The sequence below is a fragment of the Wasmannia auropunctata genome, unplaced genomic scaffold (assembly GCF_000956235.1).
Source record: "Wasmannia auropunctata unplaced genomic scaffold, wasmannia.A_1.0 LD334508.1, whole genome shotgun sequence".
In the NCBI taxonomy this organism is placed as follows: Eukaryota; Metazoa; Arthropoda; class Insecta; order Hymenoptera; family Formicidae; genus Wasmannia; species Wasmannia auropunctata.
The window spans coordinates 1377099-1394938 of record NW_012028382.1 but is presented as its reverse complement, the minus strand read 5'-3'; the positions used below and the strand labels follow the sequence as shown (position 1 = coordinate 1394938).

The window sequence follows — 17840 nt, the reverse complement described above, 5'->3', positions numbered from 1 at the left end:
GGGGGGTGTTTTGCGCGCGCAGCAGTGACGTATAATCGTAAAATTGCATATATGCAAGTTTATTGTTACGTTATTGTGCACGGAGTATACAACAGCCTCTGGCTCTATTTGTGTTAGTTGTTTTAAGAATATAACGTATTTTCAACATATACAGACATCGGGCATTCGAAGAATCGAGTGCTCAAAGGTTAAAATTCACATTTTAATTCACGGTTTGATTTTCCATAATTTAGCACAACCTCCACATTCGATTTATGCATATACATAAATACACATTGCTTCTCCAGTTTTACGCCCAACATTCAATGAACCTTCCATATCCAACGTGAGCGTAAACATCGCAAAAGAACGGAATGCAATGCGACTCACGTTTCCGAATACCTCGTACGTAAACGATAAATATTTGCTGGCGGAAGGTTCCCTGAACTAAAGACCGATGACACGACGACGCTTTATATTACATCGACCTATTTTACGTATCTCGCACTACACACGAGAAGAAACAGGTTGGTTGAGTGGCAAAACTTTTGCAACTGTAATGCTCTTATACAGAATAAATATACAAACGTATCTACAAAAATCTGTTCCTCTCTTTGGACAATTACTTTAATAATTTTATTATTGAAATAATGACTGTATGTGTAATATAAACGAATTGAAAAGAATAATAAAATGGTATTTTATAAAGAATAATTTATAAATGATATTTTATAAAGATAAATTATTGTAACAATTTTATAAAATAGATTTTTCTGAAAAAAAGATATATTATTTTTCCCGCATATATAGAAAAATAATTAAAAATAAATCAAATTTCATTTGGTAAAGAACGCTGATTTTTTTTTTAATGTGGGAACAAATATCGGAAAATGGAGGGACAATGAACTACTCAATGAAGGAAACAAAGAGGCACGTGTCGGTCGTACTTTGGTGGAGTGGTAACAAACGAGAGACGAACCAGAGAGTTTTAGCAGCCAAGAAGCAGTATTATTCGCGCTACGTGCACTTGGTTTCTCAAAAGTTCGGTTGAGTCACTACGGTGCAAGGCTTTCGTCACTTTATTCGCCGAGTGACCGCCGAATCCTTTTGCGGCGGTCCGCGGTCCGCGAGGGACTATCGATCAATCCGCATTTCCATTCTGCCTCAACACGACCGAAGCGAAAAATGGAATACGAGGGGCGAAAAGACGTTGCGACTTGAATACCAAGCAGTTTTCGGTTACAATTTGCGGCTTGAAATACATCGACCGTCCCTCGTGCCCTGCCTGATTATCCCTGTTCTCGCGTTTTCCTTCTCTCTCTCTCTCTCTCTCTCTGTCGCTTTTTCTTTCTTGATCTATCTTGCATCTCTTGGCGGAGGTTGTACCTATCCTTCTGGAATTTCTTCTGTACGTGGTCAACTGGACGGCAGCGGCACAATTGCACTGCCGTCCAGCGAACCGTGTGATATGCATAATGCAATAACGGATGGAGTGGGATAAAATGCAGATAAAGAAGTCACGTCAGTAAGGAACGAAGGGTGGAGGCGGTCACGGTTTTTCGAGCTTCCTTGATTAACGCGCTACCCCGCATAAAATTGCATGCAACTCGACGAGCAGATGCGTACGTTTTGCTTTGGTCGAATAACTGTAGACGCGTAAAATGTGAGACGCGATATTATCGCGAAATGCAAAACATGATAATTAACTCGTGAGCGAGTAGAAACGGAGATACGTCAAGAACTGAATTTCTGCAGAACTTTGTGAAATTAAACATAATTTCAATTATTTTTACATGCTTTTACATTGTTATTTTTTACACGTCTGCATTCGTGAACGTGGTAGCATACAAGTATGATAAGCGGTTACAGCGGTTTGTCTTAATAAAAAGTCTAATTTGCCTTACTTGTAACGTCCAAGTTTTTCGCCGTTTTGCATTGGCTCTTTCTCTGTCTTTCTCTTTCTTTTCTCGTCCACTCAAATTGCTGTGGCAACGTCTCTACTTTCAGTCGCTACTCGTCGTCGTTTCGTGCAGTGCTGCGTACGTGTGCCACCATGTATGAACGGTCTCGCACGGAACGTCGCAGAAATATATCCGTAAAGGTTCAAGGCACGCGAACGCTCGCGGTGGAATTTTGTGCTCTGGAATGGAACGCTTCTCGATGTCGGTGAATCTGGACCAAATAGCACAGCAAACTTTTCTACGCTTTCGTAACTGCTACAACTATAAAATCTTAAAGATACCTTCTATTCGGGATAACGTTCCTCTGCAATCTCTTGTGGACAATCCTGAAGCTATCCTCAGTTGAAAATAATATGTACATAACGCATAAGCCAATCTTCAAAGGTCAAACTTGATGATGTTTCGCTTTTTAAAATTATGATAAGAATATAAAGATATGATAATTATGATGAATGAAAAAGAATTATACTAGCAATAAAAGCTTAGCTTAGCGTATTATTATTATTACGATTCTAATTATTATTAGTTTTATTATTGTGTTGATAAAACGTATAACTATTATTAAAAATATAGACATATAAAGGAAAAACAGCGTTATATTACGATAACATTCTAGTCATCTTCGACTAAGCTTTAGAATTTAATGTAACTTAAAACTTAATGATTCTTACAATAATTAATAAATGGATACAACAAGGTAAAGGTATGAAAAAATTAAAGTCGAATAAGAAAGTAACGTGAAACCGAACGCTTGCTATTTCTGGCTTCAAGCAAGCAATCGTTCGATAAATTTTTATCGCTTCTTCCTCATTCTGCTTCCCTGTTTTCTTGTCGGTTCAGTAATTTTTCAATTCCTCGCTCGTATTTATCCGCAGAAAATTCATTAAATATCAACGTTAAGAGATAGAGAGAGGAATAGTGCTGCAGATAAATGCGTTAAGGATACACTTTTCATGTTCCGTCCGATCCGATAACTAACAATAAAATAGATATAGGTACTCGTTTAGTGCAGCTCCATTAATTAGGTCAACCATTTTCCTCGTAACATTCGACCATTTGTTATCTTAAAACTTAATTTGTTTCATTGAATATTTCCAATATCAGTTTTCTCTTACATATTTCGAGAGCTTTTAAAATATCCGGTCACAAGCATGCAGAAGGCATAGTGACGCATTTCTGAACAATGGAAAGCGCATTGCAAATCTGCGAACGCACGTTGAGTAAAAATCTGAGAAAGAGCACTCGCTGAAAGAGCACAATACCACGAACACCTAACCGAAATTCAACCCTTCGCAAAAGTAAGCGTGGATAAATCGATGATGGCGACCGACTCTTAAGAATCGAATTTCCCATACGCGTCACGCGGCACGTCTACTCTGCGCACTGAGACTGAGGGAATAGAGGGACGAAAACCGGGGAGAAATTTGAGTTCTCCCTGAGGATACGGAAAGCGGAAGAGCTTCTTCCACGGCTGGTGGGACACCGTAAAAGACTGTAGCGAGCAGTGCAGCACGAAGACGAATGGTTAACCGATAGAACGCGGTAGACAAACTAGTTCGCGATACGCAACCCTCCCTCGAGTCGCCATCGTTTCTTCCCTCTCGTCTCCGCCCTCGTTTCCTCGTCGGCGAGAGAACGTCATGCGATTTCCCCGACGGCGGCGTGCAACCGCGACTTTAACCCCCTGACCTAAGAACCGAGACAGGATTAATACCCGGCCAGCTTCGGCCTGGATATTCTCACCTTTGCGAGGAGAAAGAAATCAATAGATCAATTGATGAATTTATTTTCTTGTTTGAACTTTCTTTTAACTAGTGTTCTTTTAACTAGTCTATGTAAAACATCTAAAATATTTTTAAAGCTTTTCTTTTGCTGGCAATATCCTATTCTGGATATTTTATTGTATTAGCTGCGAATATTTCTATACCATTTTCACTATAAAATACAAATGTAAAGTGCGCACGTGCGTGCGCGCTTATTCGCAAGCTCATTTCGTGCAGGCGCAATGCTGTGCGTCGAAAGTCGTTTACGTTGGAATGAAAGTAGTCTCTGGAAAGTCGTTGCCGAGGTGAAGGCGCGGTTACGGACGCTTTTGCTTTGGCGACACTTTGGACAGCGAAACTTGTCGTAATAATACAACTTTTCTACGTGCTACGAGTTAAGAGTTTTTTTTCTTTTTTTTTTGTTGCAAAAAGGAACTCGCGCAAGCGAGAGTGGCACATGAAAGCACCGGTTTTACCAAATTTTTCTTCGAAACGTAGGTAATTAACAAGGTTTTCGAAAAAAAGAGAATGCATCCCAATCCTTTCCTTGGTCAGTAATATAATAAATATTATGTCTGCTTGATGAAATGTGTTTAACAAAGTGACTATTAGATTTTATATTTTAATTCAAATTATTATTTTATTGTAGAAATTTTCTTATTACGTTAATCGCATATCACTATTTGCCGCTTTGCGAAAGTTTCTATAAATTGGTTAAAAAGCCAATTTGTACTATCATTCATGCTCTCGGAATTTTTACAAGTAATACGCTAATGGCACATTTAATTATTACGCACGAGTGGTAAGCTTAATTGTGAACTTTGAATTAATCGATCGAACGCAGGTATAGAGGACATGTCCTTTGACCTTTTGCATCCGCAATGCATACCGCATTCGCAAATGGGATCAAATTAATCTCGTCCATCCTACGGATGTAAAAGCGCGATGACTTGGGAACTGTCTGCTATCAAGCATTTATATGCTACCCAATGCGCTCCACTTCAAAACGATAATTGCTAATTGAACTTGTCGTGTAATCCAGTATTCAAGTTTCGGAGTGAGAACGCTCTCACGAATAATTATATCATTCCGAATTTCTAATTTATGAGCTCTCGGATAACGATTCCTGCAAAGTCCCGTCGAGATTACGGAAACGTTTATTACAGGAAACGCTTCTTTTTTAATTTGTTGGAATTATTTCTATTTCACGTTATTTTTCAAAATTTTTCTCTCGATCAAGAAAACGTTGACTTCATATTCATCAAAGGCGTTGCTGAAATATTCCTCTGGAACAGCATGTATAATTAATTGCAACTCGTAAAGTTCGCGAAATCTACTTGCGGATCTGAAAATCGAGGAAAAACGAATTTCTCTCGTTGCCGCTTAAATATGCGTCGGCGGTAAGAATGATAAAACACTGATGTTTGTGCGGTAATTAATAGCACGGCTTAATTAAATATCGACGGCAGTGATGCTTGTGAGGCAGCACGAAACGCCGACCGTGTTCGATGGCGTACATCGTCGAGTCGATACAATATATCGGAAGCGGGCGCGGGGACACGCGAACATTATCAGTGGCTCCCGCGATTGATAAGCTACGAACGGTTTCCAGTCGGACGCTTTAGAATTCATCGAATGGAACGCGCCGATTCAGCAATATTGAGCATGAGATGCAAAAGAAAGATAGAGGAAAAGGAATCTTCCTCTTCGTACGTGTACAAAACTTTATTCTTCACATGTCTGTCTTCGTAACTATTTTGGGTTCGATTTTGCCCGAAAATTCACAGTAGATTGCAAATAACAATTAAAAGAGTTTAAGAATGCAAACGTTTTCACCTTATTATTCATGAAGATCTATTGCGATGTTGCGTATGTCCTCATTTGTTCTTCTCTCTTGTCTGTACTCTTTCTTTATAAATATGATCGTAACAATCGTCGAGCTACATTTGCCTCATTTCAATTATTCGCTAATTTCTCTGTTTTGTTTAGCGAATATTATCTTTTTCAATGAGCGCGGATTTTAATGACGACCGACATTGAATTCGTCGCATTAGTGGAATATTTGATGTCGTATGGCGAAATTAACGTACATCGAATGACGAGAGACATCGAATGATTGTGCAGTTCCCAGAACAGGGGAGCAATAAATAGCCGCGTGGTGCCACTTCGATGATCGCCATTAAGCGACACCGGCGGATTCATCGTTGCCATAGATGTATAAACGTTTAATTTACCTCGTGACGGCACATTTAACCGTCTCTAAAAAGTGGAATATTCCAGAAATATATCGTACACCCACACTGTACTTCGCTTGAATTTTTCACGGATTTTCGCTTATTTTATTACATTACGCGTAGATTCTATTTTCGTGAGAGAATCGCAATTCCCGCGAACAAAATCTGCCGAATAGAATCTCGTTGAACGCTGTAATAATTATAGATACAGAGTGGTAACGAGGAATTAAATATTGCGGACATTAATTAAACGCATCCGCACTCCTGGGTCACGCTGAAATTATATACGAGCTTATTTATACAGAGAGAGAGAGAAAGAGAGAGAGAGAGAGAGAGAGAGAGAGAGAGAGAGAGAGAGAGAGAGAGAGAGAGGGGGAGAGACAGAGAGACTGCCGCAGATAATTCGTTTTCTGCGCTTTAATTTTCATGTTACATACATATAGCAATCTTTTCGTTATATTCATCACAAAGCTATCCGTAAAAAGAAAGCAAGAACAAAAAATCGATCGTACTTGGGTAGTATGCGGCGATGCGATTGTACTTCGTGCGATTAAACGCTGCATAATCTGCGCACCCAAAATACAATTTGGTGGTCGAGCTAATTATCAAAGTGCCGCTAACGAGCAATGAATTATATCTACGTATTTAGCGTCGTAATTCGACGCGCGGCCACGCCACTTTTGTTGCGATCCGGCTGAAAAGCTCGTCCGATTTCCAATTTTATTGTGTGCACGCGCCGGGGAATTTCGTTGACAACGCCCCCGTAAGCGTTTCTAGCGTTTATTCAACTGTGATAGCTACGAAATTAACGTAACCTCGTTCAGCCAGCTGAGTCGATTTACATGCGGCCGACACGCATATATTCGTATTGCGTATATATATATATATATACATATTTCAAAATGCCGAAAAATGGCTTCCGTATAACTCTTCTCCGAAACGTGTAAAACACAATGCAAAATATGCAAAAGTGTTAAATATGTAAAAGTATTAAACGGACCAACTCATTTGACATCACTTTTGGCTTAACCTTATGTGCGTATGAGGAGTAAAAATATTCAAATAAATGCAAAACCATGAACGTTTTAAAAGTTAAACATTTTCATGAAATGTGTACTCAATTGTATATAAATATCCGAAAAAGAGAGAATGCGTCGCATGTCTACGTCTATTTTCGTCAAGACATGGTCTCGTGCAATATCTTACGATATTGATATTCGATATGTGATTAAATTACGAACGCGGGAATATGATGTAAGAATAGCTCTGTAAAAAAACCTTTCAAAAATCTATTCCAAACATAGAGATTCAACATGTCTGTCTTCTGTAGCATGTTTTTCTCTTAATGATTTATGGAAAAATAGGATTCAACAGTTAGTTGCAATTAATAATGCAGAGACAATCAATTATGACATTGTTTCGACTCATCGATCGTTTAATTCTAGAAACTCAATTAAGAGTAATGCTAAACGCGTGGGAATATCACTATGGCGAATGAGGGTTCCGCAAGAAAATCTATCGATTAGTAGACGAAAGGGAGTAAGGTGAAACCTTACCTTCCTTGTCGTCAAGAGGCAAACGAGGGAGAGAAGCGTCTTAACGGGGAAAGCTGATGGCGCTTGAAAGTGGTTCGACACGTTCTGGTGAACTATAGGATATCGGAAATCCGTTATGCCCTTAAAGATCATTAATTGGCAGTAGTTAGCCACCTTAACTGTCGAACGAGCTCTCTTTTGCGATCTACAAAGTCTTGGAAAATTTCGGAACTTGAGCGTAAAACAAGGGAAATGTCTTATTTCAGAATATCTCAGGGACACCTTTCCAGACATGTCACGCCTAAGATAGAAAGTTAAGATTGTGATGTGGGACTGTTTGAATAATTCCAGCTCTTATTGTTAGTCACGTCAGCATATCACAAGTTTTCATCTAACTTGATTATACATGTATACATAGAATATTTTCTTTGCCAAAAATAGAAAATAAGCATTTCAGAATTTAAATTGTTTAATTTGAGTGAGATTTTAATCGATATTTGTTTCTTCGAATCTTTTTCACAAAAAATACTTAAAATATTGAAGTTTAAAATTTTATTAATTAATTTATAACTTTTATTTCTTTAAGTAAAATTGCATATTGCATGAAAATAAAAGTTTATCTTTCCATTTTATTTACCAATTTCTTTGTTGATGCAATTTTCGTTAAAAGATCAGAACGCGCGTACTGCAGTACCGTTAATCATGTGTGAGTCGTCTCGAAAATCGCACAGGCGATAAAAAATGCAGAGCTATGGGGTAGGGACAACATGAACTGCGCGCGACATCGTAATCCTCGTGAGAAGCTTATCGGACGGGGACAACGCGTTCGTGTGTATTGTTGTATTCGTCTGTACGTACATACAGGATGCACGATGCACATCCGGTACGCGCGAATAAAACAACGCTCTTCCTGTACCAGCCAAGTGCGACAACGGCAATTAGCGCCTCCGGCTGGCAATATGCGCATAAACCGACGAAAAATATATAGGTACGAGAAATGCTAATATACGCGCACGCGCGCGCGTCCTCTCTGGACCACCGCAATGCTGCGTTAAAAGCATGTTTTTCTCGTGTGATTATCCAGTTTTGTCGCCAGCGAATATTTCCACAGTGAAACTAATCGGATTCCTTTCGAATTAACAAAAGGTCTTATTAAGATCTTATATAAGCTATATACATATATATTCACATTTCTGTAATTATGCATTCGATATTTTGATTCGTGCAATTCCACGTTTATTGAAATTAATGTGAGCTGTGCCTTTCTTCAAGTTAGAAAATATAAATCAGAAAAAGAGCGCACCGTTATTTATCGATATAATAAAAAAAGATAAAATTAAAATTGACAAAGATCGTATGATAAAAGACGAACAATAAACGGGTTCTTGCTATATCCCGTATAACGTGATATAGCAATAAGATTTTTTCGGACACTTCTAGCTGAGATACGGCAAAAGTATCCTGAGAAAGGGCAGAAGGGTGTGAAGTCGTTGAGAGGTAACAACAGCCTTATGGACAATTCGATCCTGAATGGAGATTGTCGAGATAAAATTGCGCGGGTACAGACACATTCTCATGGGATATATAGACTATTCGTTCCCATTGACCCTTAAGACGATTCTCTCAAGATAAACCTGCCAAAAATTGGTGGCAGATGCGAATCGTGCTGCGTCATCGGCGCATGAATTATAGTATCTAATATAATAACACATACACGGAAATAGTATTGGATAATTTTAAAAATTATAACCTCATTTAGTAGATGTAACTTTCTTGATTAAGTAATCATGTTAAATAATCATTAATTATTTAGGATTACTTTACCAAAGAATAATTTAAGAAAGAAGCAAAAAACATTTGTTAAGTTTTAAAATACAATTATTAAAAGAAATATAAGAACCAATATATTGCAACTGTTATAATAATGCAACTGTTAAAAATGACTGTATAAAAAATGAAAAGACGATAAACACTATCAACATAATCGATAAGTTCGGACTACCTCGTTATATCGATTTGTACCTAATCTCTCCGCTCTTTTTTAATCGGCTTAATGTTCATAATACTATCGATCGGGATAATAATCGAACTGGTAATACGTACAAAATTATACGTACAAAATACGTCTTTCACGTTATCAGTTTAAAATTGCCAGTTTTTAATGATCGCGTTTTCATCTTGAAATCAAACGAATCGAGTGCCTGTGGCATGGCAATTATATTCGCCAGGCAATAAAACGGTTGTTTATGAAAGTAGCAGTCGATAATCTGACTCCATCCGGCAAAATAATTTCAAATCGTATCGGTGCACTATTTTTCAGTTAATTGCCTTATAACAAACCAACATATACTTTATATTCTCGAATACACTTTATAGTCTCGCTTAAATTCCGCGATTCTCAACGAAGCGTAAATTTTATGAGCGAGCGCATTATGATAATTAAAAAATATGATCCTATGTAAAAGAACAGTCATTTTCGTTTATGGAACTAGTCAACTTTCATTTTGGAAAAACATGAACTTTCCTGCTTGCTTAATGTAATTTAGATTGGTCGATTTCGTCAACGTATTTATTCGAATCATCTCTATTCGCAATTTAAATTTAATTTTAAAGCAGTACCATAAAAAATATTACGTAAATCGCTCTTCTCGATGGACACAATTAGAACAAGAACGACCGAATAATGATGGAATCAATTTGGCGTTAATTATTGGACTGATCGAATTCATGTTGTGACATAACATGGAAACTTACATGTGCTTTATGTAATGATTTGTATTTCCCAGTAGAATATTGCGAGTTGGACGTTTTGATCTTTCGGATATGCTGCATCGTGTTTCACGATGAGATAGAAATGAATAAATAGATAGATAGATAGATAGATAGATAGAGAGAGAGAGAGAGAGAGAGAGAGAGAAGATGAGAGAGTAATTTACTTTCCGTCTTTTCGTATCACGACTTTATCCTATCCGGCACAAAATTAGGTCAAAATCTTCTTACGCAGAATTTGTTTACGCGAGATAATTGACCGATAATTTTATCAGTTCCGCCATAGGCGCAAAGCTCATAGAAAATTCTCCATCGTTGGAAATTCGTACATGCTATATTTGATTCGTCGACGAACGTTAACACGGTAATCTCGCCCGACATCGTTTCCAATAACTCGCACGTCAAGCAACATAACATCACGACGAAACGGTAGGATTGATCGATTCCTCATCAAACGAGGCTACGTGTTCACTATTCCGTTAGATAATGCTGTTTTATTTATTTACAGTCTCCAACAAGTATTGTCTTTCACACAGACGTTTATGACACTCTGCTACTTTATCTAGCTGAAAGGAGTGAACGTTGATATTTGTCATCTATTTTTGTTATTATATTAAAATCTCAGTAGTGCATTTTTTTGAATATTAAATATTATTAATCGCTATGATTTCTAATTTTAAATTTGTACAAGTATAGCTATATTAGATCATCTATATTATTTCACGCAATATCTTCCATCATCTTTAGCAAATTTATCAAGGGACAGAATAAATCTATCCATCTATCTGCATTCGGTGGGCTACGAGAAAGGGAATTCGCATAAATCGTATTTGCGCGACGACAGCGGAATCGGTATGCAAAGGCCAACTATGCGATTCGGCGTCAGGAGCTAGTGCGAGAACCAGGAACGCAGGATGCAGAGTCGACAGTGTTTGACCCATCGTCCTGGATCCGGCACGGCCGGAACCCTTCGAGCTCGGCAACTATGGCATTTCATGTCGGTCGCGTATCATAAATTAACAGAAGACATAACGGGTGCGCGCGATACGCACACATGCGACAAGCGCAATAAAACTATGCGCGGCAGGAACGAGATAGCAAGTCTCGTCTGACCAAACTCAAATGTATCTACTTACGAGGCTTTGCTTCCGCGCCATTTCATCTTTCATCTCTCTCTCTCTCTCTCTCTCTCTCTCTCTCTCTCTCTCTCTTCCCTTCCTCCCCACTAAGAAGACAACCTTATCTACGGGCTACCTCTTCCTTATCTGCTCGGATATCACTGCAAGTTCTCGAACAAGGGACATCTTCAGGTCGCCGAAACTTCCGCTGCAACTCGTACTCGTCCGGCAGGACCCACCGAGCGAGGTCCTCACGGAAACTACGAAGTGAGTTGGATAAGGATCCAGGGAAGCGAATTTCGGAGAGAACGGAGAGAGAGGGAGAGAGAGAGAGAGAGAGAGAGAAAATAGTTGTAGTAGATAGGTATATCGGTCCCCTGGAATCCAAGCAATGGCGCATTTAATGAAAGATTTCGGACAGAAATTGAAGAGAGCATTAAAATTTAACGGTATACGAAACAATGTGGAGGATGAATACTACGAGGTATGCTATGGCGATCTCATGTTTGTAATATTTAACATTGCAAACTTTGAAGCCCCTTTGCTGCTATTAGAACAACTATGGCAAACTCAGTTAATTTTAACTCAATTAATTCAATTTTCCATGTACTGCGTTATGTATTCCGTGTTTACTTGTTCGCATCATTAACCCTTAATTAAAGCTTAATTAATTCCAACCTTCGATGTAAACTTAGCTTTCGATACCGCGACATTCAATTTGTCCGGCAATATCGGACGAGAATGTGCATTTCCGTACAGGATAGCCACACATTTAGGACATCTTCCACAGTATCATGTTGAAACGTATCTGAACCGTTACTGCATGCACTGCAGGTTCATGTGCCTTTCGAGTAATGCGTATCGATTTTACTCGAAGGATGCAAATATTTACACGTCGCTGGGTCCGGGTGTCCAATTATCGCAGCTCGAGGCGTTTTATCTCGCACGCTAACTTTGCAACGATATGCAAAGCGACTCTATTAATTCCTCCGTACGAGAAGGAAGGAACGCTCGTTCGGAGCGCACGCTCGAAAGTTGTATCTGATGTGGCGTCGTATATCCCGCTCGCTAGTCTGAATTTAGATCTCGCGTACGCTTTGTAATTTATTCTATTACATGTGCCATTGGAAACCGCGACAGCGGTATCAGCTTACGAGTCGCTGTCTCGTGCACGCGCGTTACATCTGTCAAAAGACGGCAGTTGGTTTGCGTAGCGATAAATTATGCTTTCGAAGTGAACGATCCCACTCTTTTTCAATTCTCAATGCGTAAAGACAAAAACTGGATTTTTTGGTTTACGCTCGTTCCGATTTTTCAGTCCTTTTATTAATTCTTTACATAAGAGACCTCTTGGTTTCTTTACAAAAACTTATTATTTTCTGTTACAGTAACATACAGTTCATGGGACGTAACATTTTACTTGTAGTTTTCATTTTACCGTGAACCGTTCCAGATGTACAGATTAAAAGAAAATTTTCATTTATTCATATCTCGATTACATGTATGCTTATCAGCAAGAAAACTTGCTTGCTTGATAAGTCACACCAGCAGCGCGTTGAAAATTCTTGGCCGAGAGCGTGATTGAAAGTCCTGACCGATATTTTGCTAATTACCAGCACGCCAAACACAAACGAACCACTAATTACGTATCCCGGTACAATGGGTAACCCTTAACCAAGCACACAAAAGATTCCAGGTCCGGACTAAGCTCAACCAGCGTGAAATCATTCGTGATTCTGACGGATCGATCTTTCCTCTCCTTTTTTTATCCACCTACGCGTTCTAACTCCGATCTCGTTTCCTTTTGCAGATGACGCTACAAGTATCGTGGGTACGGCACAGAGATGTCCATTTGCTCACAATTGGCCGTTACACGTACACGAACGACCAGCGATTTCGAGCGATTCACAACGCTCATTCGGACGACTGGACGCTCCAAATAAAGTATCCGCAGCATCGGGACAGCGGTATTTATGAGTGCCAGGTCTCCACGACGCCCCATATGAGTCATCTAGTCCATTTAAATGTAATCGGTAAGTTAATAATTTCGATAGTCTTACGTTGGAATGAACAGCTAAACATGCATAAAAAGTTGAAAAGCAGATTGCTATTTGTTCCTGGATATTATCGACGTAAGGCGTCACTGATCGCGTGTCACGGAATAGATTTAACTTCCTCCCATGCGCGATATCTCGCGGTTAGGTTTCTATCAAATATTAGTATGCGGGGAGCATGCGGGAATCCTGCCTAATTACGACGGTGTACGCAACAATTAGTTAATTCTAATCTGAATCTGCCCTAGTTACGTAGCAACTGCGCGAAATTTAAGCCGAGCTTAAATTCTGGCGGAGCGCCAATTGAACACCTGGGATTGGTTGATACCGATGTTGAGCTAAGCTCTGCCTTCTTCTTCCAGGGAAGATAGGGCTTTTCATTACCGCAAAATTATCCGCGCGGACTTAAATTCGATAACGACATCCCTCAACTTTTTCGCTTTCCTTTATCGCTGCTACCGTTCGTCGCGTTGCGCCGCGCCGCGCCGCGCCACGCCGAGAGATAAATTCAGAGAGATACGCGTCGACGTGTCGAGGAGTTCGCTCTTCGAGTTTGCATAAGTAATTACTCGCCGATAATCGAACGCACGTACGTCAGCGCCGAACGCAAGCGATTCGCATACATCATTCGCGATGCGGTATACCCGATTTAATCATGCACCGGTATAACCGAAGTACGAGCGCGAAAAGAAGTTTGCCGACCGGATCGTTTGAAGAGCAAACTTTTATACCAGGCCATATCGCACGTACGGCTCGCTACGAAAAACTTTCGCGATCGCTTAAACGTCAGGCCGGAAATTTATCTACCACGGTGCGCGGTGAATTGATTTAAATCGTCTCGAGGGCGGGGCGCGTCTTCGCGATGCTTCCTCGCGCGTTTTTCCCGTCGCGCGAGCGCCGCGCCGTCATCATCGTTTTGATCGTCATTACAATCGAGGTCACGAATTTCCTCTTTAAGCCTCCGCTGGCGAGAGAAGCTGCCTCTTTAAATTTCGCCTACATTAAGATGAAGGTGAACGAAGGGACCGGGGCGGTCGTATTTCTCTCTTCCTTCCTTTTTCTTCCTCCGACGCGCCTGTTATATTCCCCTCGGAGGTGATCTCGGAGGAGAAACACACGGGACGAAACCCGGTGGCGAGAAAGGTGGGTAAGAGAACGGGTCGTTTATCATTTCTAGCCCTGACCCTTAACGTAACGGTTGAACAAATGATCCTAAAGAGTAACGACTATACACACCTGCTTGCTCGAGGAGAATCGCTACCGATCCTCCTCGAGAGAGAGAGCATTGTACTTTTCTTCCCGTGGTAACGTAATTACTCATCATTCGAGGAGAGTGATAGCTCTCGAGTTCGAAAGCACGCATTTATAACTTCGGATACAACAAATCCGAATTTATGCATTGATAAAATCTTCTCCCGCGTAATCGCGCATCGTTCTATTGACTGAATATCGTCTTCGCCGATAAATAACACTACTCTCTGGCTTACGTTCTTGCTTCTCTTGTTGTTATAGTTAACACCATCATCCGATTCTGTTATCCTACACGATCTTTCTATATTGAATTAACACACAAGTGCAGAAACGATCACAAAAATACTCTCTTACGTCGAATCGATAACTATCGGTTTCATGAAGCGATAACCAATAAATTTTACGACTTACCTCATATAATCGGATCAATGAGCTTATACGACAATCGAAAAGCAATTTAAACCACTTATACGTGTACAAAGTTATAAAGTATCATTGTGTTTCTTTCTTCAGTCAGAAAAATATATAAGAGCGCTATAAATTCTCGCAGTGAAACAATGAAAACTTTGCCTTTTCGGAACTAAATTATAATAAAAACATTATCAAGTAGTCGTATTTTCGTTAGACTCTTTATCATTATCTCTATAAATGAATTAGCACTGTATATTATCTGTTACGATTATGAGAAAAATGTATTTTCTTTGTAAGGAGATCAAAGTTTTTATACTTCATATTTTATGGTTAACGCATTATCAAGTTAATATTATTCTTTATAAAGCAATTTTATTATATAAAACTGTGAAAATTCCTATCTAAAGTTATTAGATAGATATAGATCGTTTTTCTTAATCATAAACCTTATTAGTAATTTATATTAACTAATATTAATTCTGAAGCTATTATTAACAACGCAATTTCACGATAAATATCTCAAACTAATATCTGCGAAACTAGCGCGTAGGAAAATCAGTAAGCTGATTACAGAGTCGAGAACTTGTGAGTATCGCCATTTAAATGAATACCAAACTTTCGTGGCACCAACCATCCGCAAATATTTCCGTTTCCTAGGACATCCTCGGCTTAAGCTGTGCCGGTATTTACATTCACTTACCGTCTCACCCGGGGCTTTCACGCGATGTCTTTTGCGGTGATTGTATTTGTTCGCTTGTTTTCCAAGCGCAACTTCCTACTGATATTCGCTATTAACATTTCTCAAAGAAACGCCGCGACTGACTAATTGGTAGTTTTTAACGCATTGTATTTGAAAAATATGCTTTTTCATCGTGCCCTGAATACGCGAAGCGTGATGGAGAATGCAAAACAGCGTTACCTTGCTTTCCATCCGAGTTATACAGTCGCGTGTCTGTGTGTTGAAATACACGACGGTGATGTAACGGGGTTTATTTTTCTAAGTCAAAGCACAATAGATTCCGCGGTGCGATTTACGAGTTCACCGCTTACATTCTTCAAGATTTCGTTTAACCATTGTAAATAAAATTGCTCGACGACTGCAGGTATTTTTCTCGTTAAAGCACCACGCGCGGTGGGGTGTCGGCCTCTCTCTCTCTCTCTCTCTCTCTCTCCTTTTTTTCGTCAGTCTTCCGTTGAAAAATTATTTCCCAAGCTCGCGCTGCGACCGTAAAACGTCTTTATCATCGCACCTGCTTATATACGTTACCCGTCTTCAAATTACTTTTTGTTTATACTTATTGAACTAAAGTTTCACGACATCGATACTTAAAAAGCACCTGCTGATAATATTTCTAAATCAACGACAATGCCTCTTTAATTTTTCTTATCATCGTGACACCTTTTTTTCACACATTTAAAATTATGCATTATTTTCTTGTTTCATATTTTTTCTATCGATAAATAAATAAAGAATAAAAATGTAAATGCTTGTTGCGTAAAGCACAACGAGAATAGTACACGCGATATCCATTTTCTAATGGCGATACTGTCCTCTAGAAATACACTATTGCATTCATTCTAGATAATTGCGATGTATCTGATACTACACATATCTTCCAATCATGAAGAAGCTAACGACTCGACACTACCTTTATTAACGCGTTAAGCTTTATGTCCTCCAGATAAACGTCGCACCGGTGGATAGTATCGCCTCGTATCTCAACTCGTGCCTACTCTCCGCGGCTATAAATGCTTTCTCTCTGGTAATGCGGCTCGCAAATTTGCAATATCCATGCTTTCTTGTTACCCCTACTGCTATCCCTACTCCAACGGCTTTCTCCTCCGTCACTCCATTTCTGCCTTTACGAGCGCGTAAAAGCTCATAATGATACCATCGTGAACCGGCCATGAACCACTTTTGCACAGATTGGAATATTTCATCGCGGGGCACGCGACTACTCGTAGCAATTAATAACGAATAGCTGCCGCTATCGAGATCATCGTAGAACGATCAGAGCTGCCATATAAGCAAAATAACAAAGCCGATATATCTCAAATTAATTTTGCGATAAAAAAGGATTATATAGAATAAAACATTTTGATTGTAAATTGTAACAATGCGATTAACACGGAATTTACAACACAACGAACAATATGATAGTACTCGTATTAATTTACTTATCAGAAAAGTCTCGTTTTTAAATTTGATTTCCCTGCAATAAAATTTCAAGATGCAATCCCGAACGGGTAAAAATTATCGCGGAAACAGTAATCGTCATGATTCAACGATCGCAATCTGGAAGCAATTTTTTCATTAGTCGCGAGTGCCTCTTATCGGATATAATTTGAGATCTTGGAAAAGTATTCGCGGAGAAAAGTGTCAGATTCTCGCGGTAAAGTGCACTTCGCTTTATCTTAAGTCGGGTCGAATAGTTTCCTCACTATTTCTGCTTTAGCTTTGATTAGACGCATTCAAATCGAACGCTTTTCTTCTTTCTTTCCTTTTTACATCTCTTCAAGAAACTTCATTCAATGATGGAGAAGATAGTGTAGTACGCATTTCGTTCTGCCGTTGCAGAAAGCTATACGTTTCTTACTTGCAATCAATTATTCGATCCATGGAGTTTTGTAAATAAAAAAAAGCAACATCTGATTGTGAGAGGTGTACTTCGTTCCACGTACTTCTCTCACCATAGACATTCATTCGATTTGTTTTGTCTGTTATAGTTTCTCGACTGTCACGATCAACTTATTCCACTTAAGAC

At 39.3% G+C, this 17840-nt stretch overlaps 1 protein-coding gene and 1 long non-coding RNA gene across 7 annotated transcripts in view; one reads left to right on the top strand and one right to left on the bottom strand.

Annotated features, from left to right (window-relative positions):
- LOC105458552 overlaps positions 1-17840 on the bottom strand; it is a 253105-nt gene that overhangs the window by 133592 nt on the left and 101673 nt on the right. The gene's annotated exons all lie outside the window — the stretch shown is intronic.
- LOC105458551 (lachesin-like) overlaps positions 1-17840 on the top strand; it is a 280519-nt gene that overhangs the window by 190973 nt on the left and 71706 nt on the right. For all 6 annotated transcript variants that reach the window (XM_011703947.1, XM_011703949.1, XM_011703946.1 and 3 more), the window contains one exon: positions 13170-13392. In XM_011703947.1, coding sequence (XP_011702249.1) covers positions 13170-13392 — 223 coding nt within the window. The remainder of the gene's footprint in view (positions 1-13169; positions 13393-17840) is intronic.